This window comes from Pipra filicauda, unplaced genomic scaffold (genome assembly GCF_003945595.2).
Source record: "Pipra filicauda isolate LSUMZ 115617 unplaced genomic scaffold, ASM394559v2 scaffold215_size1667880_pilon, whole genome shotgun sequence".
Lineage (NCBI taxonomy): Eukaryota > Metazoa > Chordata > Aves > Passeriformes > Pipridae > Pipra > Pipra filicauda.
The window spans coordinates 1,125,795-1,140,789 of NW_024104327.1; the positions used below are offsets into that span (position 1 = coordinate 1,125,795).

At 43.7% G+C, this 14,995-nt stretch overlaps 1 protein-coding gene across 3 annotated transcripts in view; it reads right to left on the reverse strand.

The window, feature by feature from the left end:
* Positions 1–14,995, reverse strand: part of ST8SIA5 (ST8 alpha-N-acetyl-neuraminide alpha-2,8-sialyltransferase 5) — a 68,706-nt gene that overhangs the window by 35,270 nt on the left and 18,441 nt on the right. For 2 of the 3 annotated variants that reach the window (XM_027720003.2, XM_027720006.2), the window contains exon 2: positions 10,225–10,933. In XM_027720003.2, coding sequence (XP_027575804.1) covers positions 10,225–10,355 — 131 coding nt within the window. In that variant the 5' untranslated portion in view covers positions 10,356–10,933. Of the gene's footprint in view, positions 1–10,224; positions 10,934–11,136; positions 11,188–14,995 lie in introns of those variants that run through there. The other variant, XM_027720004.2, reaches the window with a different exon arrangement.

A 14,995-nucleotide genomic window follows, 5' to 3' on the forward strand; every position in this document is an offset into this window, starting at 1 on the left:
GATGTCAGGTAATTATGAGGTTTTTGAACTACGAGGCAGGAACGAATGTGTGGATGGGTTGCAGCAAGAAGCTTTGTATCCATCCTGCTCTCACACTGAGATCCCACCTCAGGGGGGTCTCATTGTCTTTCTGAAGAGGAAAGGAAAGGTGAAAATTCAGTTTAGACCAGAAGGCAAAGCTTTAAAAGGGGGCCATTCTACAGCTAATAAATGAAGGAGACCCAAAGGGCTTTAAGCACAGCTGGAGGTCCTGTCTGGGCTCTGTCCAGAGAGCAGTCCATGACCATGCATGCAGCAGAATTTATTCAGGGAAGATCCATGGGCTTTCAGGGCATAAGAGCAGTTTGAAGCAAGCGGCTGAGTAACACAGTGATCAGCACCTCTGGGTGACAAGGACAGAGTGGCAACGGGGGCATCACAAAGGTGGCACAAGGAGAGAGCACCTGCCACTCCAGTGAGAACCCATTCCCCAAATACCACCAGCTCATCCCATTTAATCCCAGCCAGCAGGCTATTTCCACTCATCTTTCAAGGTGACAGCTACCACTATCCTCGTCCAGTATCCACCAGAGGCAAATTAAACCCAAAAAACAAGCAAAACCAGATAGAAAGTGATGTTGTCTTGTGTCAGTGATGCTAAGCCAAGACCTGACTCAGCCTGCTGGCCTACACAAGTGGTCAAGCAAGGGGAAGAGAAGTCTATAGCCTCCTTTTTAGAAGGGGTAAGGAAGATATGAATGTCTCCAGGAGCAAGGCAAAATACTTCATTTTCTTTCTGAGCTCCCTCTATTTCTTGTCTTCACTTTTCCTGCTTTCTAGTAGTTCTCATATTCTTGCTCTGAATGCATTCTCCCTAGCAAAGAGGCCATTAGGAAGTGACAGCAAATTCAGGTTTTGTGACTCCACCTTCTGATTAAGTTATAAGCTAATGGTATATACATTCATTCCATATATATCATTAGTAATTTTATAATCTTACTTCTACAGACCTACTGCACTTCACTGTCACACATTACTCAAACACATATCCAGTCACTGCCCTGACAACCAGGCAGTCCAGGCCATGTAAAGGCTTCCTAAAGTCACTGGCAAATCACCTGCACTGTATCTCAGTTTCCCTCTTTCATAATTCTTGTGCCCTTGAAGAGGAGGAACAGAAGACTTTAGTGTTAAATGATCGTGCTGCTCTCTTTGAAAACGGAAAGTGATGCCCCCAGCCTATTAACGGGGATGTCACAGAGGTGTTGGAAAGTCAGATGGTTAATCCTGCCAGAGATCCAATTCCTTCTTTCTGCAAAATAGGGAAACTATGACTCACTGTTGTCCACAGGGTGTACGGAAAATAAAACGAAAACAGTGGTATGCACGAGTGACCTGCAGATGAAAGTGATCGAAAACACTCACTAAAATGGATCAGAGAGTAAAAGGAGGTTGGGTAAGGGGAACATCAGGAATCTCCAGGGTGACAGACTGCTGCACAAGTGAAGACAAGCATAGCAGCCAGCAGAGATAACAATAAAAGGAGATTTGGATTAAAAACAAGGGTCTCTTTTTATTTTGCACAGGTCAGAAACAGCAAGTTTATTTACACTGCACTTGAAAAGACCTCAGAGGTGCTCAAAAGGAGTAAAGTTACCATGAGGCAACAGTGAGACATTGAGATCAAACCCAGCCCAGCAGAGTCCAGTCAGATTAGCCTCTGTGTCCAAAACCTCTTTCCTGAAAAAAGGGCCAGGCTCAGTCCCTGAAGACAATGAAGTCAGATGACAAGGACAAGGCAAATGCTAACCTGAATGATTTAATATCACTTCAAACACCCCAATCCATTTTGAAATAAATATTCAAGGCACAGCTGTCTAGAAAGACACAGCACAGATGAAAGAAAGAAATATAAATCTGCCTATAGCAGTCCAGGTCCAATTCACCTGTGCTATATAATGCCAGAAAAATACCATGTGTCCATTGGCTTCTTTCAGTTGGGAATCCATGGGCACAACCCTACTAGGCAGGGCACAAATAAGTAAAACGTTCCTGGGGCCAACTCATGTCCTCGAGCAGGATGCTGTCCTTTTTATGTGAGTCCATATGAAAACTCACATTTGCATCCAGTGGAAGCAGCATTGGATCTGACCAACCGGGTCTAGAAAAATAGCTATTTCTCCAGTAAAATTAGCAAAATGCAAGTGTTAGTCTGGATACATGAATCCTTCTAGTTGCTCCACTAATAGAGATCAACCTTTGTCTCAGTGACCTACAGCTTTGCAAGTTGACTGACAGTGGGTAATTACTGAGCTGATCACTTGCCATCTTACTGGGACAAGATTATTAAAAGGCTTGGAAAATGTTTGAAAATACATGGAAGAGCAGGAATGGTATATTCACAACAGAAGGAAGAAATGAAATAAAATAGGTCCCATGAAAAACAAAATACGGATCGAGGATGTGGGAAATGAGCACATCTGGTTACACCACACACTTGGCCTTACATTATTACACCAGGGACAAGTTTGGCTCTATGTGTTAGAGGGAAATAATAGTATTAAAGTGGTGGAGGAGTATATTTTGACTAGTGCAAAAAGCAAAACTGAAAACATAGGTGGGAAGCTTCTGGATTATAACCATTATTAGACAGAAAGAGGTTTTGTTTCATGTATCACATTTCTCATTTGGGTTAAGCCTTGCTTTAGATATTCACATGCAGCGTCTGAAAAACTCGGTCCAAAATCACTTCCCAAGAAGAATAGAACAGACTCAACACCACATTCAACTAGTGGGCTTACAGGGGATGAAATGTTGACTAGGACACCAAGAACATCAAAGGATGCCTTTCAAAGCAATGCAATCTTACCTTTTCTCTTCTGTGGTTGGAAGACAAACGTCTAAGGAGTAATAGATAATCTTTATAAATTCTATTTGTAATAAAATATTAAATGATTAAAATATTATTGTTTGTAATGCTTAGGGGCAGCACAAAACCCACAACAGAATGAATTGATGGTGAGGCACATTGTTTTCAAGAAAAAAACCTAACAAACTATCAAGCCCCAAGCACAGAGACTCACAAATGTTTTCAGATACCAACAAATTTTTACATTTGAGATGGTATCGCACTGCAAAGATGCCTGATGCAGGTTGAGTACCACAAGCAATCTCACCATAGCACTAGAGATCTGACTAAACTAATTGCTTTGTATCTCAAGTACTAATATACTTAGCATCAGGTCAAGTGTCCCTACCCTGCCCTGAGGATTCATGCTGAAAACAATGAAGAAAATGCCATTTAGAGTCAATGACTGTGTACCCAGTACCAGGCACAGGAATAGGCAATGCTCCCTCTCTCCATGCACTGAAGTGGATGGCACAATCTCCTCCTACCACTTAGCAAGCCCTCAAAACTATTGATGATCTAAGATGTTCGGCTAGGACTGTGAAAAGCCTAGCTTTGGCTTATTTGTTCTGATGGAAAATGCCATGCCAGTGAAAGAGGCTGCTTTTAAGGTTTTCCTCAAGAGAACTAAAGCATAAAACCGACTAAATAAAAAGGACATGGAAGGACAGGGACTATCTGCAGGGCTGATGAAAAAGCAAAATGTATGCAAGCAACAGAGGGCAAAGATGCCTCAAAGAAATAAGAGGTTAAGTCCACAATTTGCCTGAGGGAGGCATGGACTGCTGAGCAATGAATGCACTTGAATTAAAAATTGAGAAATGAAATGAAAAAGCAATCAAGGGCAAGAATGAGGCACAGCGAAAAGTAAGAAAATACAAAGCCTTGCACAGTGATTATGTCTGAACCAAATCCAGCAAGTGTAAGAACCATCAGGAATCTCCAATCAGGTCAAAAACAGAAGACCAAATTACCGGGTCAGCAACACTGGTCAGTGGCCAAGGATGTGATCCCTCTCAGCTGGGGCTGTGGGGGACTCAGGTGTAGGCAACCCAAAATAGGAGCACTGGGCTCCAGGTTTGGTTTCCTACAAAGAGAGGCAAGACTGAACCTTGCACCTGCTCGCACACATAGATGCCAAGAAGGTGATTCTGTTCAAAACAGCATAAAACAAGTTGATGGCAGGTTATAACAGAGATGTTTTTAACAGAAATGTCAGAGGGGTTAAAACCACTTTGGATGAGAGGATGTTGAATGCTGGGTATTGGTAAAACTGAACCATTACTTTGTCATACAGAGTGGTTTTGCTATCTTAAAAGCAGATCTGAAACATAACAGTCCTAGAAGTAAGGCAGGTCTAGAAGGAGCAGGGACACAAACCCTGTCTATTCGCTGCATCAGGGCCATAGGGAGCACTGCCAGGGAGCACAGGAGAGGAAATAACATACCCTCACACTCTGGTACTCACACTCTGTACTCTGGTACACCACTTGATGCTTTCCTTTAAAAGCAGATTAAAACTCTGAGTCAAAAACTCCCCCTTCTAAGTAGCAGAAGGAAAGACTTTGTTTTCAGGAGCATTGCCTAAAGAAACAAACAGCAGCAATGAGAATAGAAATGGAATGACCAGTGGGAAGGTGACTGCATCCAGCTCTGGGATCTCAGCACAGGAAGGACATGGATCTGCTGCAGCAAGTCCAGAGGAGGCACCAAAACGATCAGAGGGATGGAGCAGCTCTGCTGTGAGGAGAGACTGAGAGAACGGTGTTTGTTCAGCCTGAAGAAGAGAAGGCTTCAGAGTGACCTAATTGTGACTCCCTTCCAGTACCTGAAGGGAGCTGACAAAAAAGAGAGAGAAACATTATTACGAGAGCATGGAGTGACAGGACAAGGTGGAATGGCTTAACACAGACAGAGGGCAGGGTTAGATTAGATATTAGGGAAAAACTCTTTGCTGTGAGGGTGGTGAGGCACTGGAACAGATTGCCTGGAGAAGTTGTAGATACCACACTCTTGGAAGTATTTAAAGCCAAGTTGGACGGGGCTCTGAACAATGTGTCCTTGCAAGGTGCAAGGTGTCCTTGTCCATGGCAGGGAGCTGGAATGAGATTGTCTTTAAGGTCCCTTCCAATTCAAACCTTTCTGTGATTCTATCACTCTGCGACTTCTCAGGCAGCTGAGTTTATCTGCTCCCTGCTGGTTCTGCCCCTTCCATCCCATTGTCATCTCTCCCCTGATCCTGTGATCCCCAGTACAGGCTCCAGAGCTCCTCTGACCTCTGGGGAGGTGATTCAGCTCCTTGTCTTTGCCAGGTTAGTTAGGCACAACAGGGATGCCTGCACCCCAGTCCTCATCGCCTTGAAATGCCCTTGGGAATACCTTGTAGAAAGATCAGCATGGCTGGATTCTCAGCTTCTCCTGCTATGCCAGATTAGACACAGTCACTTTAAGGTGATGGCCATATTCCATAAATACACATATTTTTTTGTATTATGTGTAGTTTCAAGACTTTGCTTTGTCCTGAAGTTTGCAGTGCTCTTCTCTGAAAAAAAACCACCCAAAATCAAGACCTGCTTTGTAGCTTTGTGAGGGATTCATCAAGGTGACTCACAGGATACATGTCATTTCTCTGGCATAACGTTTCCCTCTGGTTAGAATTGGAGGCACAGAGCTACCTGACCACAGAGATGACTCACTAGGTGACCTTCAGCATACGTCTCCTGGGGGAAATATTTCAATGAAAAGAGACTTTTTACATTGGGATAGATGGTCTCAGGTTATAGTTAACACCTCCACAGGGTCCTATGAACAGTCCAGAGGAGCACAGGGCAGGAATGGGGCAGGAGCTCTCAGCTGACCTGAGTTGGCTGTAGTTCCTCAAACAACCAGTTTAGGACAAAATACAACTCAGGGCACATGCAGCCTCTGCAACTCCTGCTGTTGCTGATATAAGTACAACATGATCTTGTGGTACAGGACAAATGATCTCTTGAGGTGTAGTCCAGGTTTATTTTCTGTAGGTTTATTCTGTGTGTTTATTCCTTATTTGCCCATACAGTGCAAAAAATTATCATAAGCTATCTTTCTTACGTGATAAGGAAAGTGATAAGAATGTCTAGGAGTTGATTTGCAACTGTTGAATAAAAACTACTTCAGATGTACAAAAATGGTGGTATTGCCTGAAGTCATGAGACTCTGATATTAATTAGGGCATACACAGACGTAAGAGCAATGTTTTATTCTCATTTAAAATATGTAAAGCTTTCAAACAATGCAGGCTGCCTGCATGGGAAGGTTTTCTGCCTCTTGCTGTGTGATTCTTAGAGATATTGTATGTACCCCCTCTGGCAGGCCCCAGGGTAATCTGTGTTTAGAGTCTTTAAAAGTTTTGAAAGTGTGTTCTCTTCACTTGGCTTAAAAAAAAAAAAAAAAAAAAGTCGTTTTAAAGGTGCAGTTTCCCTTCTTCAGCTAACACTCTAACACTCAGTAAAGTCAGGCTGGTAAAACACCCAGAATTTAGTGAATTTCCTGCCAGTAGAGTACTGGCATATAGGAAAGTATTGCTCTGATATTTTTCCCTTGCCAAAAGGAAGGACTGTTCTATTGATGTCTCCCATGCTACAGGTTGGGAGATGAAGACAGATTTCAACATTTTTTTACTATAGTGGCAGTTTCCTGATGTAATCCAGGATTATTCCCTGCTGGCCAAACAAGAGCTGACAAAAAAGGCCAGCCCTCAGCTGAGCATCTGATTCAAAAGAAAATTCGGCTGAAAGGCGAGCACTGGAAAGAGGAGTCAATACCAAAGCAAGAGGCAGCTCTGGATTTAAGCAGAAGTCCACAGCATTTAACCCACTTTAGCAGATCAATGCAGTGGATTTTTAATCATCACATTAATCCTAAAATAAAAATAATTACCCCAGAGATCCGTATTAAAGTCCCTTAATTATATCTCATTTCATCATCCTTTTTTACTTGGGATCAGAAGCTACAGGGACCGGAGCTCCCCGATGTCATTCTCCAGCTTGCAGTTTTTCTCTCTTTTGTTGGGACTTCAACTGCCACTACAGGGATGAGGCACTGGCCCTGATGAAAGCACCCACGTCCACCTCACTTCGGGGAAAACTGAAAAAGGGCCAAAAAAAAAAAAGGTGGGCAGGATTCTGCTTTCCAGTGACCCCTTTATAAAACAGCAAAGGAAGGAACAGAGAACATTACATGGTGGGTGGAAAAGGTGTGAATGCCTAGAAATTCAATCTCTGCATCCTCCCCTTCTTCCAGCAATGCCAGGAGCTCATCAGAATCTCATAAGGAGAAAGAGAGGACTTGACCAGAGGCTGGGCCCCTTATCAAATTTCACTGAGCAGAGTTTATTTCCTCTCCTGTCCGCAGTCCTGCCACCCCCACAGATGCTTTGGGAACATGGCCATGGGCAAACACAGACCATGAGCCTCCAGGGAACCTCTATGGACAGTCTCAGGTGGGATTTTGTGGCAATCAAACCAGCCCATTCCCTGCTTTTAAGGGCATCTGGCATGGCACAGCTTACAGCCAGCTTTCCCATCTTTCTCCCAGAAAAGGGTGCCTTTCTCCACTCTGCTTTCTGGGACCAGTCCTGAGCTTATGCTGTCCCCTGCACTGAGCCCAAGCTCCTTGCTTTAGGTCAGATGCCCTCTGCCTTGCTGGCCTTTGCCCATTTCCACCATCTTCTTGCAGAGAAAAGAGCTACCCTGTTGTTGTATTTAGACTTAAAAAGCATTGTACATTTACTGGAGTAGCAGTTTTCAGGTTTCTTTAAACACACTGGGGAATTTCTTCCCTCTACCTTGGGAAGAGGCATGAGGGTCTGTTGCTGGTGTTGGGATGCAAGTAAAGGCCATCACCAAACAAGCAGCACATGGAATCCCAGCGAGTAAATGGCTGCAGGTTTAGGCAGTGTCCCCAAGATCCAGCTTGACAAGTGGCACCAGAGATATAAATATCCCACTTCAGCTCTGCGAGGATCCTCTCCAAAACCACCAGCTCCACCGTGGTCCCTGAAGGACCAGTTATAACCTGTCCAAGGAACCTCACAGCCAGCATTGGCCTCTAGGACGGGACTTAACACCAGAGGTTTGTGAAATAAAAGAGAAATTAGAGGTTACAGCTACCCCTGCACGGAGCAGGCTGGAGTCAGACTGCCTGGGAGTGGTCACCAGAAGGTATTCAGGGCGTTAAGACTGAGAGAGGGAAAGGAAAACTGAAAAAAGTAACTTCATGATAACCCTATGGCAACAATGCAGGCTGCTACATATATCACCTTTCTGTTGTCAATAACTGGCAGCCTGGGACTGCCATGTCCTGCATTCTGATTTCCATGAAAGATGGGAGCTGCCATTTCCCAGCTGAAAGGAGCTGAAGTGCTCTTTCCCTGCTCTGAATGAGGGGAGGAGTGAAGCCCTCTTTGAGACTCTCTCACATGATTTAAAAAAAAAAATTAGAAAAAAGGAAAAGAAACAAATAATTACAAGTTGGGATTATAAATAAATAAGCAATAAAATAAATAAATAAATAAAGAGTGTTTTCCAGTCCAAGTGACAAAATGCATGCACATGTCCCTGCTTGAGCCACTTTGATGGCAGAGGGCTCAGAACCAGACTTTCTCCTTTCAATACTGGGAACTGGACATCAGTCTTTTTTCATTCCCTGGTGATGACAGCAGAGGCTCCCAGGGCACAAGGCAGGACAGAGACAGGCCACAGAGATCACTCACTGGAAGAGTTTTGGTTGCATCTTCTCATCATTTTATCTTTGGCATTTTTCATTTCAGTTTGTGCTTGGGATTTATTTCTCGTTGCTCTGATCCTGTTTCAGTCACTTGACTTAGAAAAACAAGGATTGCTAGGGCTGCCAGACCTCCAGCACAGATGCGAAAAACTGAGAAAATAATGCAAGATGAGACCTCAACTGGCCATAAAGTCACACCCTCAACACCAAGGCAGCTTGGTACTACCTCTTTCTACCTACCAGGTTCCTGAAGTCCCCAAACATGGAGATTTTATACCTCCTTGGATACCCTTTTTCTTTAAAAGTTTTCCATCTGGGTTAATTAGAATCTTTCCTGCTACAGCCTACGCCTATGACTTCTTATCATGTCATCAGTCTTTACAGACATGTATTTATTACCTTCCTTCTGTCAGAAATAATTTGGGTATTTCAAGGCAGTTATCATATCTCCCCTCCTTTTTCTCCAAGCCAAACAAAGATGTTTTCTACACCTCTGCTCATTCTTGCTCCTTCCAAACGAGAAAGTCACATCTTTCTGGAACTGAGGTGCCCAAAAAGCAGACAGAGCCCCCAGTCAGGGGGGCTGTGCAAGGCACACAAGTTTCTCTGTGGATAAACAACACTCCTGTCTATACATATTAGTATCATGCTTGTTTTTCCCTCCCAGAGAGAAATGTTTGCTGATTTGCCAGCATTTTGCTTGCTCTTGGCACAAGGCAAACAACTATATGGGTTGCAAACAAGGCAAGAACCAAACCATTGATCTCTTCTGGCAGAATGCAGCTTAATTCCAGTAAAAAATTCCACAGCAGCTGCCTATACTACTGAAACCCATTTACCTCAAAGCATGAAAGATACACGTTCCTCTTCATAAAATCGTACAAGCTGTAACTCCTCAAACTAGATTTAAGTAAAACAAACTTTGCATGGGTCAAGGTTAAACACTTAGAGATCCCCACTGGTGTTTGCTGTGAAAAGAGCAGTACCATTTTCAGATGAAGGACTGATGTGCTCTACAGCAGGGCAGTCTCAGCAGCAGTCCATAGGAATAAAACGGTGAGAAAATAAAGCGCTCCCTCAGTTATTTGCAAGAGTAATATTGCCACTTTGACTTTAGGAATTGCATCTGCATGTTTGTTTCTAAAGACATTAAAATCTAAGCGATGAGCATGCTACCTTAACTCAACACACACCCCACCCCCACCCCCCACCCCAGGTATTTCAGCCAGAACTTACACAGAGTGGGAATCCCATAAGGCAGGACCTGATCAGGAGCAAACACTCAGGTGGTGCAAGTCACTTTAAGGTAAATGCAACCTATATTTTTGCGACAGCTGGGGATTAAAATTTAACCTAAGAAACTCACAAAACGTTGTATTCTGCCTGACATTCTCCAGCATTCATAATCTAAGACATTACAGATGCCAGATGCACCTTCCTAGATAAGGTGTTAATGTTGTCAGCACAACACCGGGAAGTGGTTTGTACTGTTATAATGGTTTGGCTGGAGCTCTGTAGCTCCCACCAGTCCTATCAGACAACTTTTCCTGTTCCCCAGAATCCCCCCTTACCTTTTCAGATAGTTTCCCCCGTAGAGGATCTGCTGCAGCAAGGTGACCACAGCAAAGGCGCAGATGAATATGAAGAACAAAGTTCTGTTTCCCAGCAAATCCCGGCTTGACGAAGGGTCAGTGTATCCCATCCTTCCTAAAAGCCACTGAAGCTCCACCGGGTAAAATTCAGTTCATTGCCGCCTTCATGCCCTTCTTGCTGGGAAGCGGAGGGGAAAGCTCGCTGGCTTTTCTGTGAGCAATCCAAGGACAAGGTATCCCATTGTTTGGCCCTGCTGCCCCTTCCTTGCCCCTTTTGGATGTTAGCTCCAGGACTGTGCGTAATGGCTTGCTTCCATGGTAAAGTTTCCAGGAGATTCAGACGTGGGTAACATCTAAAATCATCTCTCAGAGCTCTTCCAGCGCAGGCAGCTTATGCTGTGAGAGAGGCATTCTGTTCCCTCTAAGCCTCTCTTGAAAACCCGCTGCTAGCAATTATCTACTTCAATCCCATTTTCATATTCCAGATGGGGGAAGCTGCAAATAAATCAGAAAACTGCAGCCAATGGCAAGCACAGGGCTCCGGCAACCTGCGTTGGAAACACATAGTCGTCAGCTCTTCTCCGCTTCTGCTCAGTGATTCCAATGAAATGTGCTCACAGGGAGACGTGACTGGGGCGTGCTATTATTGAACAAGCATGAAACAATCATGAGGGTTTCATTCAGTCCCCTGCAAAAAAAAAAAAAAAAAAAAAAAAAAGAGAGAGAAAAAAAACAGAAAGAAAGAAAGAAAGAAAAGGAAGAGGCATCAGCAGCAGCAATCTGGTCGGGCTATCAGGAATGTCAGGAAAGCTGCATTCTGTACAGCAGCGTGCTGTCCCTGCCGTAGCATTTGCATGCGGCATGCAGTGCCTTCAGTCATACACCACTCACTATTTGGGCTCCTCTCTTTCCCCTGGTTATTCCTCTAGAGTAAGCACAAGCAAGGTCGCTGTGCATCCCTTCAAGGACAGAGCTCTCAGCTCCTGCATGCTGATTTATTGGAGGCTCTGAGTAGCCTCACAGCCGCAGAGAGGGAGCCTGCCTCTCAGTGCGGGCTCTGAGAACCATTCATTTAAAGAGACAAATATTCTGATTGTTCCTCCACCAGGAACAGTTCTCTTTTGAGAGGGCAAAGCAACAAGACCTTGTCCACGGCTATCGTAACTCCTCTAAAAATCTCCCCATTGTCAGGAGAGGCTCCATTCAGCTCACAGGGAAATCAATGGGAGTTTTGTTGTTCATTTCACCGGGAGCAAAATCTGCCCCCGACCCTTGGCTTCTTAAAACAAGTCCCAGCGAAAAGCTTTATCCATGAATGAAACTTCCAGACTAGGAGGTTGTTTTGCCCCAATAACAGATGGGAAAAGGGTTTTGACAACAAAATGTGGGGGGGGGGGGGGAAATCCTTTGAGTAAGAGAATAGGAAGATTTTTGTGTGAATAAATTTTCCAACAGTTAAATCAGCATATGCAAAGTGCTGTAGTGTACCAGCAGCCCAGCTGTGTGAAACAGCAAACAGAGATTGTTCATGGACTTTGTTTCAGCTGTAACTTGTTCTGCATGGGAAGGAGGGCCAAAGGTAACTCTGTGCAACCCTTTCAACCCAGGTCCTGAAGCCAGGCCAACAGCAACCTAGGTGAGACAATCAGTGGCTAAAGCAGGCTTTGCCTTACCTAATTTTAAGCAATGAAAAGAACACAAGTGTTTAAGGTAGGAACCTGGTCACCCTGAACTCCTGCAGGCAGGACACCAGTCCTTTAGACATCCCTGACTTTGCAGAGAATTTGTAGGGATCCAGCCCCTGAGATGTCCTTCTTCAGTCCCTCTTACAGCTCCCACACCTCTATTTCTGAACCCTGCTAAATGCTTCAATTATCACCTGTGCATATCAAAAGAGTGATGATCCCGGGTCAGATCAGAGTTTATCCAGCCCAGAGCCTTGTTCCTGGCAGTGGCCAGTGATGGATACAAAAGGAAAAGCAGAAGTAGAGGGCAAGGACACACCAATATCTTCTTGGAAACACTCTCCTACCATTTTGTGATTCAGAGTTTCGCAGAACCAAGGAAAGAAAACCAGTATTTAGGTTAGAAAAATAACTGAGTTGGATGCAATCATTTGTACTGTACTAGGAATAATACACATACCAGGGGACTGCAAATTAAACAGCAAAACCAGTTTGATTCCCTGTTGTCAAAGTCATCATCTCTAGGGCCAAATACGTCTCTTTTAATGATCAGTTTATGTAAGCCCATATAATATGAGATCATTTCCATACAGGAACTGTACCATTTAGATGGATCTAACCATACACACTTCTAAGAAACAGAAAATCAGAAACAGCCATCAGAATATCAGTCTGAAACTCCACAAGACTTTATACAGGCAGATTTGTATGGAGAAGCTGAGAGACGAGGCCAGTAAGGTCAGATGTGAAGGAAAAGGAATTTAATGCTTTGAATTGTTTGATTTTTACTTGTAGCTTTGAAAGTCCTCACAGAGAAATTTTCCTCAGTTGCTCCAGGAGTTATTTTACAATAAGAGCAAAGTATTAGAGAGTAGAATTTGGCTTTTTATGACCTCCTATGGGTGTAATGCCTGTCTTGCAGATTCTTATATCACCTAGGTTTTGGTGAAAACACTCTGAGCCTTTCCTCCTTTATTTCCCTCTATCCAAAGGGATTTTTTTCTTGACATCTCTGCTGTAGTGCACCAAATTCCTGAGCCGAGCAGCCACTCTTTCTCCTGGACTGACAGCCAGCCTGGGCTGCAGCAAACAGCCCATGTACTCTGTCAGTCTTTGATTCTCTGTGTCCTCTTATCGTTCTCTGCTGTATCACAGCTGGCAAGAAGACACAGCACCTGAGAGGCCTGTGAGCAGGAGAGCTGCAGACCTAAAGCAAAAAGCAAAGTAAGAAGATATCTGTTATAAGTGTGAAGGGTTTTCTGTGCCAGATCTCGCACAGACATCGTTCCTGTTGCCACATGGAAAAGAAATCTGTTTGCTGCCTTCAGCCCAGTATGACAACAGCACTGCAGAACTGGAAGCAGAGCAGCTCTGTGCCAGCATAAAGGAATAGGACGCCTATTGACAATTTTTCAAACGGTGCTCAAGGTTGCCTGCAACATTTGTTGTGAGTGAAACAGTCATATGGTTCATGCAGAAGGGCTGAATGAGCAAAGTCAGCACTCATTCCCAGGGCCCTTGCAGAGTTTGACTTGTCAGCTACAGGCCTCCTTGAAAGCATCAGGCCTCTGAAGAGAAAAAATTAATTTTTTAAAACAATTTTACACCCTGCACCTAAGCAAGCAACAGGCAACAAAAAACCTACCCCCTCCAGATTTTGAGAAGGGTTGGAAAACACCTCCAAGAGCATCAAATCCAACCATTCCCCGATCACTGCCAGGTGCACCAACAACCCATGTCCTCGAGTGCCACATCTACACGATTTTTCAGCACTTCCAGAATGATAGACACAAGCTCAGAAAGGGTATTCCCATATTGGTTGATGGAGCACAGACTTCAGAGGCTAAAGCAAATGTGGCAAAATGGAACCGCTCATAGCCTCGCTTAATATGAGGCTGCCAGAAGCAGCCAGTCTTACACGTGTCTGGCCTTTATTTGTTGCATGTGAGCTGCTTGCTAAATATCATCAGAGATAATCTGTCACAAGAAACTCCTCCAGCCTGAGCAGGGAGACTCTGAGTCCTCTAACACAAACACAAACGTGCTCCTTACAGTGACACCTCCCATGGGAGTCCATCATTTTCTCTTCAGTCCTAATGAAGCAGGTCACAGCTTTTCTTTTGAGAAGAACTTAATATTAAATCTTACAGACAAAGAAACCAAGGCCATGTTACCGAAGCTCTACACAAGGAAAGATGAATTGGCCAAATGGCAAAACCTGGTGAGAGTCAGACTCTACTTCTCCTGGGTGGGGAATAAGCATGTCATCTCTATCTCTCTGCTGAAAGGACAATGCACAGCCCTTACAACCAAGCTGTAGTTTGTTTTTTAATGCAAATGAATCAGAAAAATTCATTTCTTATAGGCAGGTCTGATTGGGAATTTTTTAAGTACCTTTCACTGAACCTGTCATTTGAATTAGTGTTTGACTGATCATGCATTCTAATTTCAGCTGAAAGCAAGGGCACTTAGTGCTTGGGATATCAGGATCTGTCTCTTGGTGGTTGAAATCACAGAATACATAACTGGACATGTTAAACTCACAGAATTGTACGGGTGTAGAGTAAAACAAAATACGCTTCACATTCCCCATCAGGGTTTTTTCTCTCCCTGCGTGCTCAGCCGCTCTCTTTTTCATCACTGACTAAAGAACTTCACACTCAGTATAGCAGAGTACTACGGGCTGTAAATGGTTCGAGTAGAACATTTTTCACATCTCATTTTCCCCCCTAAATTAAAATAAAATCATGTCTATTTACAGTTTCTACAATGTTTGTGTAAACTACTAGATCCCTGACTTTGCAAAGAGCTGGCACATAGGTATATGACTAGAAGGTTCTGCTGAATATGAAACTCATAAACATATGCTTATCAATATTAATTCTTTTGCAGATATAAACCATGAATTTATTAGCATAATCTAGTGCTTAACACAACGCCTAGTCCCCCATCACTGCCACAAATCCATATGTCTTAAACTGAGATATTGAAGGCAGATGAAAGGATTCAGCTAAGATGTAAATATTTATTTTCTTCTGAGCTAGGTTAAGCCACAAGGAGATGAC